Source organism: Salmo salar, chromosome 16 (genome assembly GCF_965601325.2).
Source record: "Salmo salar chromosome 16, fSalSal1, whole genome shotgun sequence".
Lineage (NCBI taxonomy): Eukaryota > Metazoa > Chordata > Actinopteri > Salmoniformes > Salmonidae > Salmo > Salmo salar.
Genome location: NC_138306.1, coordinates 61,860,965 through 61,877,022, shown reverse-complemented (window position 1 = coordinate 61,877,022; position 16,058 = coordinate 61,860,965). Strand labels below are relative to the sequence as shown.

Here is a 16,058-nt window from a genome sequence, read left to right as displayed (position 1 = left end):
GTGATTATATTACTCCAGTGCTAGCCTCCCTACACTGGCTTCCTGTTAAGGCAAGGGCTGATTTCAAGGTTTTACTGCTAACCTACAAAGCATTACATGGGCTTGCTCCTACCTATCTTTCCGATTTGGTCCTGCCGTACATACCTACACGTACGCTACGATCACAAGACGCAGGCCTCCTAATTGTCCCTAGAATTTCTAAGCAAACGGCTGGAGGTAGGGCTTTCTCCTATAGAGCTCCATTTTTATGGAATGGTCTGCCTACCAATGTGAGAGACGCAGACTCAGTCTCAACATTTAAGTCTTTACTGAAGACTTATCTCTTCAGTAGGTCCTATGATTAAGTATAGTCTGGCCCAGGAGTGTGAAGGTGAACAGAAAGGCTGGAGCAACGAACCGCCCTTGCTGTCTCTGCCTTGCCGGTTCCCCTCTTTCCACTGGGATTCTCTGCCTCTAACCCTTTTACAGGGGCTGAGTCACTGGCTTACTGGTGTTCTTCCATGCCGTCCATGGGAGGGGTGCGTCACTTGAGTGGGTTGAGTCACTGACGTGGTCTTCCTGTCTGGGTTGGCGCCCCCCCTTGGGTTGTGCCATGGCGGAGATCGTTGTGGGCTATACTCGGCCTTGTCTTAGGACGGTAAGTTGGTGGTTGGAGACATCCCTCTAGTGGTGTGGGGGCTGTGCTTTGGCAAAGTGGGTGGGGTTATATCCTGCCTGTTTGGCCCTGTCCGGGGGTATCATCGGATGGGGCCACAGTGTCTTCTGATCCCTCCTGTCTCAGCCTCCAGTATTTATGCTGCAGTAGTTTATGTGTCGGGGGGCTAGGGTCAGTCTGTTACATCTGGAGTATTTCTCTTGTCTTATCCGGTGTCCTGTGTGAATTTAAATATGCTCTCTCTAATTCGCTCTTTCTGTCTTTCTCTCGGAGGACCTGAGCCCTAGGACCATGCCTCAGGACTACCTGGTATGATGACTCATTGCTGTCCCCAGTCCACCTGGCCGTTCTGCTGCTCCAGTTTCAACTGTTCTGCCTGCGGCTATGGAACCCTGACCTGTTCACCGGACGTGCTTGTTGCACCCTCGACAACTACTATGATTATTATTATTTGACCATGCTGGTCATTTATGAACATTTTAACATTTTAACATCTTGACCATGTTCTGTTATAATATCCACCCTGCACAGCCAGAAGAGGACTGGCCACCCCTCATAGCCTGGTTCCTCTCTAGGGTTCTTCCTAGGTTTTTGGCCTTTCTAGGGAGTTTTTCGTAGGGAGTTTTTCCTAGCCACCGTGCTTCTTTCACATGCTTTGCTTGCTGTTTGGGGTTTTAGGCTGGGTTTCTGTACAGCACTTTGAGATATCAGCTGATGTACGAAGGGCTATATAAAAATAAATTTGATTTGATTTGAGGCAGTGATCGCTGAGATCTTGGTTGAAAACAGCAGAGGTGTATTTAGAGGGCAAATTGGTTAGGATGATATCTATGAGGGTGCCAGTGTTTACGGCTTTGGGGTGGTACCTGGTGGGTTCATTAATAATTTGTGTGAGATTGAGGGCGTCAAGCTTAGATTGTAGGATGGCTGGGGTATTAACCTCTCTAGGCTAGGCGGGACGAATTCGTCCCACCTACGTAACAGCCACTGCTATTCTGTGGCGCGATTTTCAAAACCTTAAAAATCCTATTACTTCAATTTCTCAAACATATGACTATTTTACAGCCATTTAAAGACAAGACTCTCGTTAATCTAACCACACTGTCCGATTTCAAAAAGGCTTTACAACAAAAGCAAAACATTAGATTATGTCAGCAGAGTACCAAGCCAGAAATAATCAGACACCCATTTTTCAAGCCAGCATATAATGTCACCAAAACCCAGAAGACAGCTAAATGCAGCACTCACCTTTGATGATCTTCATCAGATGACAACCCTAGGACATTATGTTATACAATACATGCATGTTTTGTTCAATCAAGTTCATATTTATATCAAAAACCAGCTTTTTACATTAGCATGTGACGTTCAGAACTAGCATACCCCCCGCAAACTTCCGGGGAATTCGCTAACATTTTACTAAATTACTCACGATAAACGTTCACAAAAAGCATAACAATTATTTTAAGAATTATAGATACAGACCTCCTCTATGCACTCGATATGTCCGATTTTAAAATAGCTTTTTGGTGAAAGCACATTTTGCAATATTCTAAGTACATAGCCCAGGCATCACGGGCTCGCTATTTAGACACCCGGCAAGTTTAGCACTCACCATAATCATATTTACTATTATAAAAGTTTCATTACCTTTTGTTGTCTTCGTCAGAATACACAGCCAGGACTGCTACTTCAATAACAAATGTTGGTTTGGTCCAAAATAATCCATCGTTATATCCGAATAGCGGCGTTTTGTTCGTGCGTTCCAGACACTATCCGAAATAGTAAAGAAGTGTCACGCGCTTGGCGCAATTCGTGACAATAAAATTCTAAGTATTCCATTACCGTACTTCGAAGCATGTCAACCGCTGTTTAAAATCAATTTTTACGACACTTTTCTCGTAGAAAAGCGATAATATTCCGACAGGGAATCTCCTTTTCGGCAAACAGAGGAAAAAATCCCAAAGGCGGGGGCGGTCGGGGTCACGCGCATAAGCCAGTGTCTCTTGATCGGCCACTTGAGAAAGGCGATAATGTGTTTCAGCCTGGGGCTGGAATGACGACATTCTGTTTTTTCCCGGGCTCTGAGAGCCTATGGACGACGTGGGAAGTGTCACGTTAGAGCAGAGATCCTTAGTAAATGATAGAGATTGAAAAGAAGTTCAACAAATGGTCAGACAGGCCATTCCTGTAAAGGAATCTCTCAGGTTTTGACCTGCCATTTGAGTTCTGTTATACTCACAGACACCATTCAAACAGTTTTAGAAAATTTAGGGTGTTTTCTATCCATATGTAATAAGTATATGCATATTCTAGTTACTGGGTAGGAGTGGTAACCAGATTAAATCGGGTATGTTTTTTATCCAGCCATGTCAATGCTGCCCCCTAGCCCTAACAGGCTAAGCATGTCCCAGTTTAGGTCACCTAGTAGCACGAGCTCTGAAGATAAATGTGGGGCAATCAGTTCACATATGGTGTCCAGAGCACAGCTGGGGGCCGAGGGTGGTCTATAGCAGGCGGCAACGGTGAGAGACTTGTTTTTAGAGAGATGTATTTTTAAAAGTAGAAGTTCGTTTGGGTACAGACCTGGATAGTAGGACAGAACTCTGCAGGCAATCTCTGCAGTAGATTGCAACACCGCCCCCTTTGGCCGTTCTATCTTGTCTGAAAATGTTGATGTTATTGATGAAGATTTCAGTTTTTGGTTGACTTCCTAAGCCAGGATTCAGACACAGCTAGGACATCCGGGTTGGCAGAGTGTGCTAAAGCAGTGAATAAAACAAACTTAGGGAGGAGGCTTCTAATGTTAACATGCATGAAACCAAGGCTATTACGGTTACAGAAGTCATCAAAAGAGAGCGCCTGGGGAGTAGGAGTGGAGCTAGGCACTGCAGGGCCTGGATTCACCTCTACATCACCAGAGGAAAAGACAAGTATGAGGATAAGGGTATGAATTGCGACTCCACTGTCACGACTTCCGCCAGCTCCTCTCCTTCCGCCGGCTCTCTCCACTGTCGGCTCCTCTCCTTGTTCGGGCGGCGTTCGGCGGTCGACGTCACTGGCTTTCTAGCCATCACCGCTCCATTTTTCATGTATCCATTTATTTTGTCTTGTTCCCTGCACACCTGGTTTTTATTCCCCAATCAATTCATATGTATTTATTCCTCTGTTCCCCTTCATGTCTTTGTATAGGATTGTTTGTGTTACGTGTATTTTGATATTGTGGATATTGTTACGCGCATTACTTTTTGTCTATGTTCCGTGTTTTGGGCACATTTTATGTTATTTTTGTGCTGTCATTTGACCGGAATAAAAAGTGCGCCTGTTCACTACACTCCGCTCTCCTGCACCTGACTTCGCCTCCGATACACACTCCTAAAATAATCCGACACCAACCATGGAGTCAGCAGGAGCAGGTACCCCGGTCAGAGGAGTCGAGGAACACTTCCAGGAACACGCAGCTATGCTACATCATCTCGGTGCCATGATGGATTGTGTTGTCCAGACCATGGACCGCTGGGTGAGACAGGAAGTCTCTCCAGCACCTCAACCAGCTCAACCGGGGTTATCTCTACCCGTCCCATCCGGATCCAGCTCCAGTTCCCAGGGAGTATGATCCAGCTCCCTTCCCAGGGAGTATGATGGGACGGCCGCACAGTGCCAGGGGTTCCTATTACAACTGGACCTATACCTGGCCACTGTTCACCCAGCTCCCTCAGGAAGGGAGAGAGTATCGGGGAGAGCTCTGGAGTCGGTAAACACCGTGTGGGGGGAGGAAGACGCGCCGTTAGACCAATTCAAGGAGTTTACCCGCCGTTTCCGGGCCGTCTTTGACCATCCGCCCAAAGGTAGAGCGGCGGGTGAGCAACTCTTCCATTTGAGGCAGGGGACGAGAAGTGCACAGGATTTCGCGCTGGAGTTCCGGACCTTTGCTGCCGGAGCAGGATGGAACAACAGGGCCCTCATCAACCACTATCGATGCAGCTTACGTGAGGATGTCCGATGGGAGTTGGCCTGCAGGGATGCCACCACCACCTTTGACCAACTGGTGGGTATGTCCATTCGGTTGGATAACCTGCTGGTCATCCGTGGACGTCCTGAGGGGGCTCTGTCGGTTCCATCTCCCAGCACTCCCGCTCTGGCGTCCATGGAGTTGGGAGGCGCTGTGAGTATAGAGGCTGGAGGATGGGCTTTCACGTGAATCATCTGTGGCCGCAGAGGGCACACTGCCGGTCGGTGCCGGGTTGGTTCCTCTGGGAGTTGAGGCAGCAGGCAGGGCACTCTGGCGTCACCCCAGGTGAGTATGCACCCCTCTCATCCAGAGTCCTCTGTTGTCCACCTGTTTGTACCTGTTTGTTTCCCTGAGTTCTCCCCGCATTCCCAGCATAAGGCGCTCGTCGATTCAGGCGCAGCTGGGAATTTTATTGACAGAGCATTAGCGCTTAGTTTAGGGATCCCCATTATTTCCGGTTCATGCTCTGGATAGTCGACCATTAGGGTTTGGGCTAATCAGGGAGGTCACCATCTCCCTGGCCATGGAGACGCTGGGGGTTAACGATGAGAGAATCAGTCTCTTTCTCATTGACTCTCCTGCAATTCCCGTGGTACTAGGCCTTCGCTAGTTGGCTCGTCATAACCCCACCATTTCCTGGCAACAGAGGGCTCTCACGGAGTGGTCGCGAGAGTGCTCGGGGAGGTGTGTAGGGGTTTCCGTTGGTGCTACCATGGTGGAAAGTCCAGACCATGTCTCCACCATGTGCATCCCCCCAGAATATGCCGATTTAGCTCTCGCCTTCTGTAAGAAGAAGGCGACTCAATTACCACCCCATCGACGGGGGGATTGTGCGATAAATCTCCTGGTAGATGCTGCACTTCCCAGGAGTCATGTGTATCCCCTGTCGCAAGCTGAAACGGTGGCTATGGAGACATATTTCTCCAAATCCCTGCGTCAGGGGTACATTCGGTCCTCCACTTCACCCGTCTCCTCGAGTTTCTTTTTTGTGAAGAAGAAGGATGGAGGTCTGCGTCCGTGTATTGATTATAGAGGTCTCAATCAAATCATGGTGAGGTACAGTTACCCGCTACCTCTTATCGCCACGGCGATTGGGTCAATGCATGGGGCACGCTTCTTCACTAAACTGGATCTCAGGAGTGCGTACATTCTGGTGTGTATCTGAGAGGGAGACGAGTGGAAGACGGCGTTTAGTACCACCTCAGGGCATTTGTGTACCTCGTCATGCCGTACGAGTTGATGAATGCTCCATCAGTCTTCAAATCCTTTGTAGACGAGATTTTCTGGGACCTGCACGGGCAGGGTGTAGTGGTGTAGATCGATGATTCCTGATATACTCCGCTACACGCAAGGTACTTGGACGACTGTTGGAGCATGACCTGTACGTCAAGGCTGCTTCCATTACCTCACTGCTGAAGGGGGGTCCTGTACGTCTGCAGTGGTCGGTTGAGGCGGACAGGGTTTTTGGGCAGCTGAGAGCTCTGTTTACCTCGGCTCCCGTGCTGGCCCATCCGGATCCCTCTTTGGCATTCATAGTGGAGGTGGATGCGTCAGAGGCTGGGATCGGAGCCGTACTCTCTCAGCGCTCAGGCACGCCACCGAAGCTCCGCCCTGTGCTTTCTTCTCGAAGAATCTCAGCCCGGCGGAGCGAAACTATGATGTGGGGGACCGGGAGCTGTTGGCTGTGGTTAAGGCTTTGAAGGCGTGGAGACATTGGACTGAGGGGGCTAAACACCCTTTCCTCATCTGGACTGACCACCGCAAGCTGGAGTACATCCGGGCAGCTAGGAGACTGAATCCTCGTCAGGCAAGGTGGGCCATGTTCTTTACCCATTTTGTGTTTACCCTGTCCTACAGGTTCCCAGAATGTAAAGGCAAATGCACTGTCCCGGCTGTATGACACAGAGGAGTGGCCCATGGATCAGATTCCCATTCTCCCGGCCTCCTGCCTGGTAGCACCGGTCGTGTGGGAGCTGGACGCGGACATTGAGAGGGCGTTGCGTAATGAACCCGCTCCACTCGTGTCCTGTCGGACTTCAGTACGTTCCGTCTGCTGTCCGTGACCAGTTGATCTATTGGGCCCACACATCACCCTCCTCTGGTCATCAGGGGATCAGTCAGATGGTGCGCTGTCTGTCTGGGAAGTACTGGTTGCCCACCTTGGCTCGGGATGTGAGGGTTTATGTTTCGTCCTGCTTGGTGTGCGCCCAGTGTACGGCTCCTAGACACCTGCCCAGAGGTAAGCTATATCCCTTACCCGTTCCACAACGACCTTCGTCACACCTGTCGGTTGATTTTCTAACGGATCTTCCTCCCTCACAGGGGAACACCACGATCTTGGTCGTTGTGGATTGTTTCTCTAAGTCCTGTCGTCTCCTCCCTCTGCCCAGTCTCCCTACGGCCCTACAAACTGCGGAGGCCCTGTTCACACACGTCTTCCGGCACTACGGGGTGCCTGAGGATATAGTGTCTGATCGGGGTCCCCAGTTCACTTCTAGAGTCTGGAGGGCGTTCATGGAACGTTTGGGGGTCTCGATCAGCCTTACCTCGGGTTTCCACCCCGAGAGTAATGGGCAGGTGAGAGTGAACCAGGATGTGGGCAGGTTTCTGCAGTCCTATTGCCAGGACCGGCCGGGGGAGTGGGCGGCGTTTGTGCCCTGGGCAGAGATGGCGCAGAACTCACTCCGCCACTCCTCCACTAACCTCTCCCCCTTTCAGTGTGTATTGGGGTACCAGCCGGTTCTGGCACCATGGCATCGGTGTCAGACCGAGGCTCCTGCAGTGGACTAGTGGTTCGGTCGCGCAGAGGAGACCTGGGAAGCCGCCCATGGTCATCTCCAACAGGCCGCGCTGCGCCAAAAGACCAGCGGGGACCGATACACACTCCTAACATCCACTTTGTCCCTATACTGACATTTTGCTTGTTTGATTGCCTTGCGGAGGGAATAACTACACTGTTTGTATTCGGCCGTATTCCCGGTCATCTTTCCATTGTTAAATACGGTGGTTCGTGCTTTCAGTTTTGCGCGAATGCCAAATGTCGTTCATGTGCAAAGTATTCATTCTATTGAGCATAGTTTCCACATGTATGTACCAGCCCACTCTCTTTGTCTCTCCCGCTCTCTTTATCTTGCCCCTTCCTTTCATTGTGTAACAAGCCGTCATAGTCCACCAGGGACTTTTCATTGCATTATGGTAGTAATCAACATATAATCTATCCTGTGTGTGTGTTTATGTAATTCTGTGTGATTATTTAGTTAGTTAGTAAATAAATAATTAAGGCAATTTGTGTATCGCTGAATCATCATTTAGACTAGGGTTTGTGCAGATTTGAAGTCGACAATGTTTAGAATGAGACTGATGTGAGGTAATAATTTATGGAAGACTGGTATGATAACGATATATTCTGATATATACTTGAGTTAATTCGGGAAACAGTAACTCATTAAACAAACTTTTTCTGTGGTGCCCCAAGTTACTAATGAGTTAATTGTTACATGACTAGTTGAATCACGTAATAATGAAACATAGTTAATTGATTTGATAAAATAGCCATCATCGCATTAATGATAGTCACATCAAGACAGAGTGCTAATGGTGGGTCTGGGATTGAAGTTGTGGATCTTTCTAAGGAGGGAGGATTAGTGGGTGGAGTATATTAGAGGGAGTCTCAATTGGTTGGTAATGGCTGCCGGTTTAATGCATGTACAGTATGCCTTTATTGATGCTATATGTCTTCACTGCCAACTCTTTGTCTGACTGCAGACGGATTGAGTGGAGTGCCTCAGTGCAGCTTCATGCATATTCATGTAGGCAAACACAGTTTGGGTTGAAGATTTTTTTACTAAAGGGTTTTCACACAAGTTTGAAACCAATTACAAGGGTGTCCTTCGGTATTACAATGCAATTTAGAGATCTAACACTGAGCAAGACAGAACGACAATGGTGTGATTCCATCAGTGTGAGGCTATTTGTCTGAATTGTAATGCACTTCATGTCTTTACTTAATGATAAGCTAAAGAGGCTTTACCATTTGTCTTTACTTTTTTGGTGTCCTACGAGCATCTCTCTGATGTGTCAGGCCTGCTCAAATACATAGAAGGTGTTTATCACTATCATACCTGGTAATATAGTATTTGTTTTCTTTCAAATATTTTTCCTGCTTAATTGAACTTGCCTTGCTCAATGGAGACAATGGAATTGTCTCAAAAGTTTAAACCCCGTCCATCTGGCACTCCAGACAGAAAACAAGTACTATTTCAACCCAGGTCTGATCACTGTTGATACAGTCATTTTAATCTCTCTTATTGACCCCTCCCCCTTCCCTGCATTCCTATAGGACATTCCGTCAGGATCTCCACCTTCAGCCTGGTCGCCATAGCGATCGAGAAGTACAGCGCCATCTGCAACCGGCTGAAGTCGCGGGTGTGGCAGACTCGTTCCCATGCCTACCGGGTCATCGCCGCCATCTGGGTGTTGTCGTTGGTCATGATGGTGCCCTACCCAGTGTTCAGCCACCTCAAGTCCTTCCCCAAACCCGACCGAACTATGGGACACATGTGCCGCCTGGAATGGCCAAGCGTTGGGGTGGAACAGACGTGGTGAGTGAGTTTCTGACTGGAGACCTCTAGTGCAGTGGTCAGAACTGGTTTCTGACCGGTCCCTGAGTTTCCTGACGCTAGTTAAGTCAGTTCTCGAGTGGTATTTTCAAAGTAAGCAGTTATCAAAGGAACATAGATTGCCATTCCCTTGTACAAAAAAGTATCTTGGATTTGTTTGGTCTGTTTTTATGTTTGATTGCTTTATTGAATAGATTTGTTTCAAAATAAATAGTTTTTTCCCCCCCATTTCTGATCAGGGAAGCAATGAAGCATTTCATGCAGTTTTCATTATATTTCCACTTATATTAAATTTGCCCAAAAGTAATGCCTTCCCCCTGCAAGACTGAACAGAATCGTCATAGCCGGACATTTAGGAGCACCACAGCAACATCTAAGGCAAAGCAATTATATTATTAGGCAGATTAGTTCGCATTGACTCAGGGCTAGCAAAGCAGTTTTAGAAGGTAATTCCACTCTAAAGACAAACAGTTTATTAAACACTGGTCTACGATTAGAAATATAGCTAGAATAAAGCTCCACTGCCCAAGTATCTGCATCTGCAGTTCAAGGCAAGGCTTTTTCTGTAGAAACTGTTGCTGTTAAGTTTGGGCACAGAGGACTATTCATCAATTTGCCCATAAACAAACAGAGAGGCTGTGGAGCAGAGCAATTAAAGGAAGATTGACATTCTCCAGGGGTTCTCCCCAGCCTAATACAGCTCTCTCGTCCAGACTATACTTCTTATTTTTACACTAAATAAGCTCTCTCTCTGCAGACCTTTCTACTTTAATTGTAGTTGTTCACTGTTTGCAGCCTGTTAAAACCTCTCCAGACTTTACTCATTTTTCTTTACAACTACAACCCTAAGAGTCCTTTGGATACAGTGCATTCTGAAAGTATTCAGACATCTTGACTTTTTCCACATTTTGTTGCATTACAGCCTTATTCTAAAATTGATTAAATCGTTTTTTTCAAGCTACACACAATACCCCATAATAACAAAGCAAAAAACATATTTTTTGTATAAATAAAAACATAAATATCACATTTACGTAAGTATTCAGACCCTTTACTCTGTACTTTGTTGAAGCATCTTTGGCAGCGGTTACAGCCTCGAGTATTCTTGGGTATGGCGCTACAAACTTGGCACACCTGTATAAGGAATTTCTCCCATTCTTCTCTTCAGATCCTCTCAAGCTCTGTGATGTTGATGCCCAGCTATTTTCTGGTCTCTCCAGAGATGTTCGATCGGGTTCAAGTCCAGGCTCTGGTTGGGCCACTCAAGGACATTCCAAGACTTGTCCCGAAGCCACTCCTGCATTGTCTTGGCTGTGTGCTTAAGGTTGTTGTCCGGGTGGAAGGTGAACCTTCGCCCCAGTCTGAGGTCCTAAGCACTCTGGAGCAGGCTTTCATCAAGGATCTCTCTTTACTTTGCTCCATTCATCTTTCCCTCAATCCTGACTAGTCTCCCAGTCCCTGCCGATGAAAAATATCCCCACAGCATGATGCTGCCACCACCATGCTTGACTGTAGGGATGGTGCCAGGTTTCCTTCAGATTTGATGCTTGGCATTCAAGCCAAAGAGTTCAATCTTGGTTTCATCAGACCAGAGATTCTTCTTTCTCATATTCTGAGAGTCCTTTAGGTGCCTTTTGGCAAACTCCAAGTGGACTGTCATGTGCCTTTTACTGAGGAGTGGCTTCCATCTGGCCACTCTACCATAAAGGCCTGATTTGTGGAGTGCTGCACATCAAATTAAATTTATTTATATTGCCCTTCTTACATCAGCTGATATCTCAAAGTGCTGTACAGAAACCCAGCCTAAAACCCCAAACAGCAAGCAATGCAGGTGTAGAAGCACGCAGAGATAGTTGTCAGAGATAGGAGAACCTTACAGAAGGACAACTATCTCCACAGAGGAACTCTGGAGATCTGTCAGAGTGACCATCGGTTCTTGGTCACCTCTCTGACCAAGGCCCTACTCCCACGATTCTTCAGTTTGACCGGGCGGCCAAACTTCTTTCATTTCTTTGTGGTTCCAAACTTCTTCCATTTCAGAATGATGGAGGCCACTGTGTTCTTGGGGACCTTCAATGCTGCAGAAATGTTTTGGAGTCCTCGATACAATCATGTCTCTGGGCTCTACAGACAATTCCTTTGGACCTCGTGGCTTGGTTTTTGCTCTGACATGCACTGTCAACTGTTGGACCTCACATAGACAGGTGTGTGCCTTTCCAAATCATGTCCAATCAATTTAATTTACCACAAGTGGACTCAAGTTGTAGAAACATCTTAAGGATGATGAATGGAAACAGGATGCACCAGAGCTCAATTTCGAGTCTCATAGCAAAGGGTCTGAATATTTTTTTTATATATAGATTTGCAAAAACTTCTGAGGATTTGTAGTTATTTCAGAGTATTTTTTGTTATTTAATCCATTTTAAAATAAGGCTGTAACCTAACAAAATGTGGAAAAAGGGAAGGAGTCTGAATACTTTCCGAATGCACTATTTCTCTTAACAATGGCAGGCACAATCATTTTAATCGGATTTATATTTTAATTTGAATTGATTTTCAAAAAATTATCAAAGCAGCGGTGACAATAGATGTCATCAACAAACACACACAATATAATACCTATCATTTTTGAATTATTACAATATTCTTCAGAAAAGATGCTATTGAAATATAACTTGTGACCTTAGTACTTTTGTACTTTTTGTGACCTCTGATGCCAAGCATCTTGGTGTAATGGCTAAGGTGTTAGACTGACAGTCACAGGGACTATTTGAGTCCATTACGGGATACTCCCCAAATTGGCTATTGAATCAGCGTGTGTAATTATGCTTACTAATGATGCCGGTCATGAAAAGTCCTCAAATAATGTGAAACAGAAATATTAGTGTAGCACCTGTTCCTCTTCCCTTTCCATGTTCTTCTCTGACAATCAAGAATAAGGATCAAAGACTAAACAAAAGATGAACCGAAACCTCTAACCTCTATTTACTACCTCTCTGTATGTCCTTCCTTCCTGTCACCTTTTGTCCCCCAATCCCTGATGTGTGACCCACTATCAAACAGAGTACTGATGAAAAGCTTTGAGTATCAGAGGCTGCATTAATGAATGAATGAATGAATTAATGAATGAATGAATGAATGAATGAGAGCCTAACCTGCTGCAAAGGCTGATGGGAGATGAACCATCCATGGAGGATGTTCAGAGGAAAACACCCATGCACAATTAGAATTTCACACAATGCAAAATAAAGGCTTCCTCTCTACTAATTCTCAAAGTGTGTGGAAGGAACAATAGTGGATTTGTACTTTTTTGTTACACGGCCAAGTTGATAGTATCCGGATTGATGTGAAGATAATTGGAAAAATGTTAATGACCATCATAGAAATATTATTTTATTTTATGACCACAATGATCAAAGTCACTTTTTTCTCTTCCTGTCTGGCTTCCTGTCCCGCTTTCCCTACGTCTTTCACTCCCTTTTTCTCTAATTTTTCCTCTTTTTCTTTCACTCCATGTTCCCTCTTTCCCTCTCTCTTTCTCTCCTTTTTTCTCAGGTACATGCTGTTGCTTTTAATCTTGTTCTTCATCCCTGGGGTTGTGATGATCGTTGCCTATGGACTCATCTCCAGAGAGCTGTACCGGGGGATGAAGTTTGAGCTGGACCAAAACAGAGAGAACAGTGGTGAGACTCCTACACCACATGTATCTCCTGCCATGGATATGATTGAACATCTAATTTGTTTCTTACAAATAGAAAGTTATATAAGGGAAGTTGAGGTTTTGGGTTAGGGGTTGGGGTTTTGGAATAGGGTTGTGCTGGGCAGAAGCAATGAGGGCAAGGACTAGGATTAGGGTTTTTAAAACAGGCAATGATAAGGCTGGGGCCAGAATAAGTGTTTTGCATTCATACAGTAACTATTTTCCCATAAGGCCTGTTTATTTGTGAATGCATGTTCCCCACAATGCAGGCTTATGTCACCAACTCTTTTGTCATGTTATTATTAGTAATGTGCTATGTCTTCAACCTACACACTTACACTCACCTACACACTTACACCCAATTCAGACCCACTTACACACTTCCATGTACATTCCACAGCACTGAAGAATGGCGTAAACACCACTGTGACCACCAGCAACAACGACACATACTATGATGGCTGCTACATCCAGATACCGAAGAAGCCACCGTCCATGGAGCTGTCCACCCTCACCACCCCTACTCCGGCCCCTCCCAAACCCAAAGTGTCCGCCGAGCACCCTCGAAGCAATACCTCGGAGGCTAAACTCTTGGCCAAGAAGCACGTGATCCGCATGCTCATTGTCACTGCCATCCTCTTCTTCCTCTGCTGGATGCCCCTGTACACGGCCAACACGTGGAAGGCATTCCACATCAGCTCAGCCCACCGGCTCCTCTCGGGGGCACCCATCTCGTTCATCCACCTATTGAGCTACACATCGGCGTGCGTCAACCCCGTTATCTATTGTTTTATGAATACACGCTTCCGCAAGGCGTTGCTCACCACCTTCGCCCACAGCCGTCCGCCCTGCTGTCGGCGCCGCCGGGGGAGGCGGAACGGCGGGGATGATGAGATGACAGTGACGGGGACTATGGGTCCTTTGTCCATGTCCAAGATCAGCTATACCACAGTGAGCACCGCGGGGACCTACTGACTCTTTGTGAAGGGGGCTAGGGGTACAGTGTCCATATTAGGACAGCCTCATTCTCAGCAGGACTTCTTCCTAATATGGACCCTGTATAGGGGAACACAGGGGGCTGTAGCAGTGGGTACACAGGTAGTTGTGACCAAGGATGGCAACCGACAGAATGCTTGTGCATTTCTTTGCTTGTTCGCTCCTGATTTCTTCACGTTTTATTGTGTAACATACTGGGATTAACATTAATTTAATTTACATTTTTTTGTCAACGATCTACTCAAAGCACTCTGTAATGTCAAAGTGGAAGAAAATGTCTGATGAAAAATCAAACACTAATATATATTGATTTGATAATTATTCACCCTCCTGAGTCAATACATGTTAGAAACACCTTTGGCAGCGATTACAGCTGTGAGTAATCTTGGTTAAGTCTCTAAGAGCATTGCACACCTGGATTGTGCAATATTTGCCCATTTATTATTTTCAGAATTCTTCAAGTTGTTGGGGATTATGACTAGACAGCAATTTAAAGTCTTGCCATACATTTTCAAGCAGATTTAAGTCAAAACTGTAACTTGGCCACTCAGGGACATTCACTGTCTTCATTCATGGTAAGCAAACTCCAGTGTAGATTTGGCCTGTGTTGTAGGTTATTGTTCCACTGAAAGGTGAATTCCTCTCCCAGTGTCTGGTATAAAGCAGACTTAAGCAGGTTTTCCTCTAGGATTTTGCCTGTGCTCAGCTTCATCCCATTTATTTTTGTCTTTGCCAATATCAATCATACCTATACCATGATGAAGCCAACACCATGCTTGAAAATAAGGTGGCAGTTAGTCAATGATGTGTTTTGTTGGATTTACCCCAAACATAAGGCTTTGTATTTAGGTCAAAAAGTGTATTCCTGTGCCGTGTTTTTTTTTTAGTATTACTTTAGTGCCTTGTTGCATTCGTATGCATGTTTTATTCTATATGTTTGTATTCTTCTTTTCACACTGTCATGTAGGTCATTATTGTAGTATTGTAGCAGTTATTGTAGCAGTTTTCTTCCTGTTCTGCAGCTCATTTCATTAGGACAACTGTATCTTTGATGTGTCTGGGTGGTTTAATACATAATCAACAACATAATTGTTAACTTGTTTTTATTTGATTTATTTAACCTTTACATAACCAGGCAAGTCAGTTAAGAATAAATTCTAATTTACAAGGCAAAAGGCCTCCTGCGGGGACGGGGTCTATCTCAGATAGGGGGAGTGAGGCCTAAGAAGGTTTTATAAATAAGCATCAAGCAGTGTGTCTTGCGACAGTTATACAGATATGACCAGTTTACGGAGGAGTATAGAGTGCAGTGATGTGTCCTATAAGGAGCATTGGTGGCAAATCTGATGGCCGAATGGTAAAGAACATCTAGCCGCTCGAGAGCACCCTTACCTGCCAATCTATAAATTACATCTCCGTAATCTAGCAATGGTAAGATGGTCATCTGAATCAGGGTTAGTTTGGCAGTTGGATGAAGAGGAGCGATTACAATAGAGGAAACCAAGTCTAGATTTAACTTCAGCCTGCAGCTTTGATATGCACTGAGAGAGGGACATTGTACTGTCTAGCCATACTCCAAAGTAATTGTATGAGGTGACTACCTCAAGCTCTAAACACTCAGGTAGTAATCACACCTGTCGTGAGAGGGGCATTCTTCTTACCAAACCACATGACCTTTGTTGGGAAAAGATAGCATAAGGCTGCATACACTGAGTGTACAAAACATTGTGTATGTGTGCCGTTCAGAACAAGGATAAGGGCAGAGAAAACTTGTTGGACACTAAGAAAGCTTTGTTGTAGAGGGTTTCACACAAAATCAGAGGAGGGGCCAGCTGAGTGTAAGAGTGTATCATCTGCATATAAATGGATGAGAGAGCTTCCTACTGCCTGAACTATGTTGTTGATGTAAATTGAGAAGAGCATGGGGCCTAAGATTGAGCCTTGGAGTACTCCCTTGGCGACAGGCAGTGGCTGAGACAGCAGATGTTCTGACATTATAAACTGCACTCTTTGAGAAAACTTGATTAACCTCTTATGGACAGGCGTTCTGCTAGCGGAACGCCTCGCCAATATCCA

General features: G+C 45.8%; 1 protein-coding gene across 1 annotated transcript in view; it reads left to right on the top strand.

Moving 5' to 3' along the window:
* LOC106574386 (cholecystokinin receptor-like) overlaps nucleotides 1-15,032 on the top strand; it is a 45,950-nt gene extending 30,918 nt beyond the window's left edge. The window contains exons 2-4 of the mRNA XM_014150241.3: nucleotides 9,007-9,268; nucleotides 12,842-12,969; nucleotides 13,387-15,032. Coding sequence (XP_014005716.3) covers nucleotides 9,007-9,268; nucleotides 12,842-12,969; nucleotides 13,387-13,961 — 965 coding nt within the window. The 3' untranslated portion in view covers nucleotides 13,962-15,032. The remainder of the gene's footprint in view (nucleotides 1-9,006; nucleotides 9,269-12,841; nucleotides 12,970-13,386) is intronic.
* Nucleotides 15,033-16,058: the final 1,026 nt, after the last annotated feature.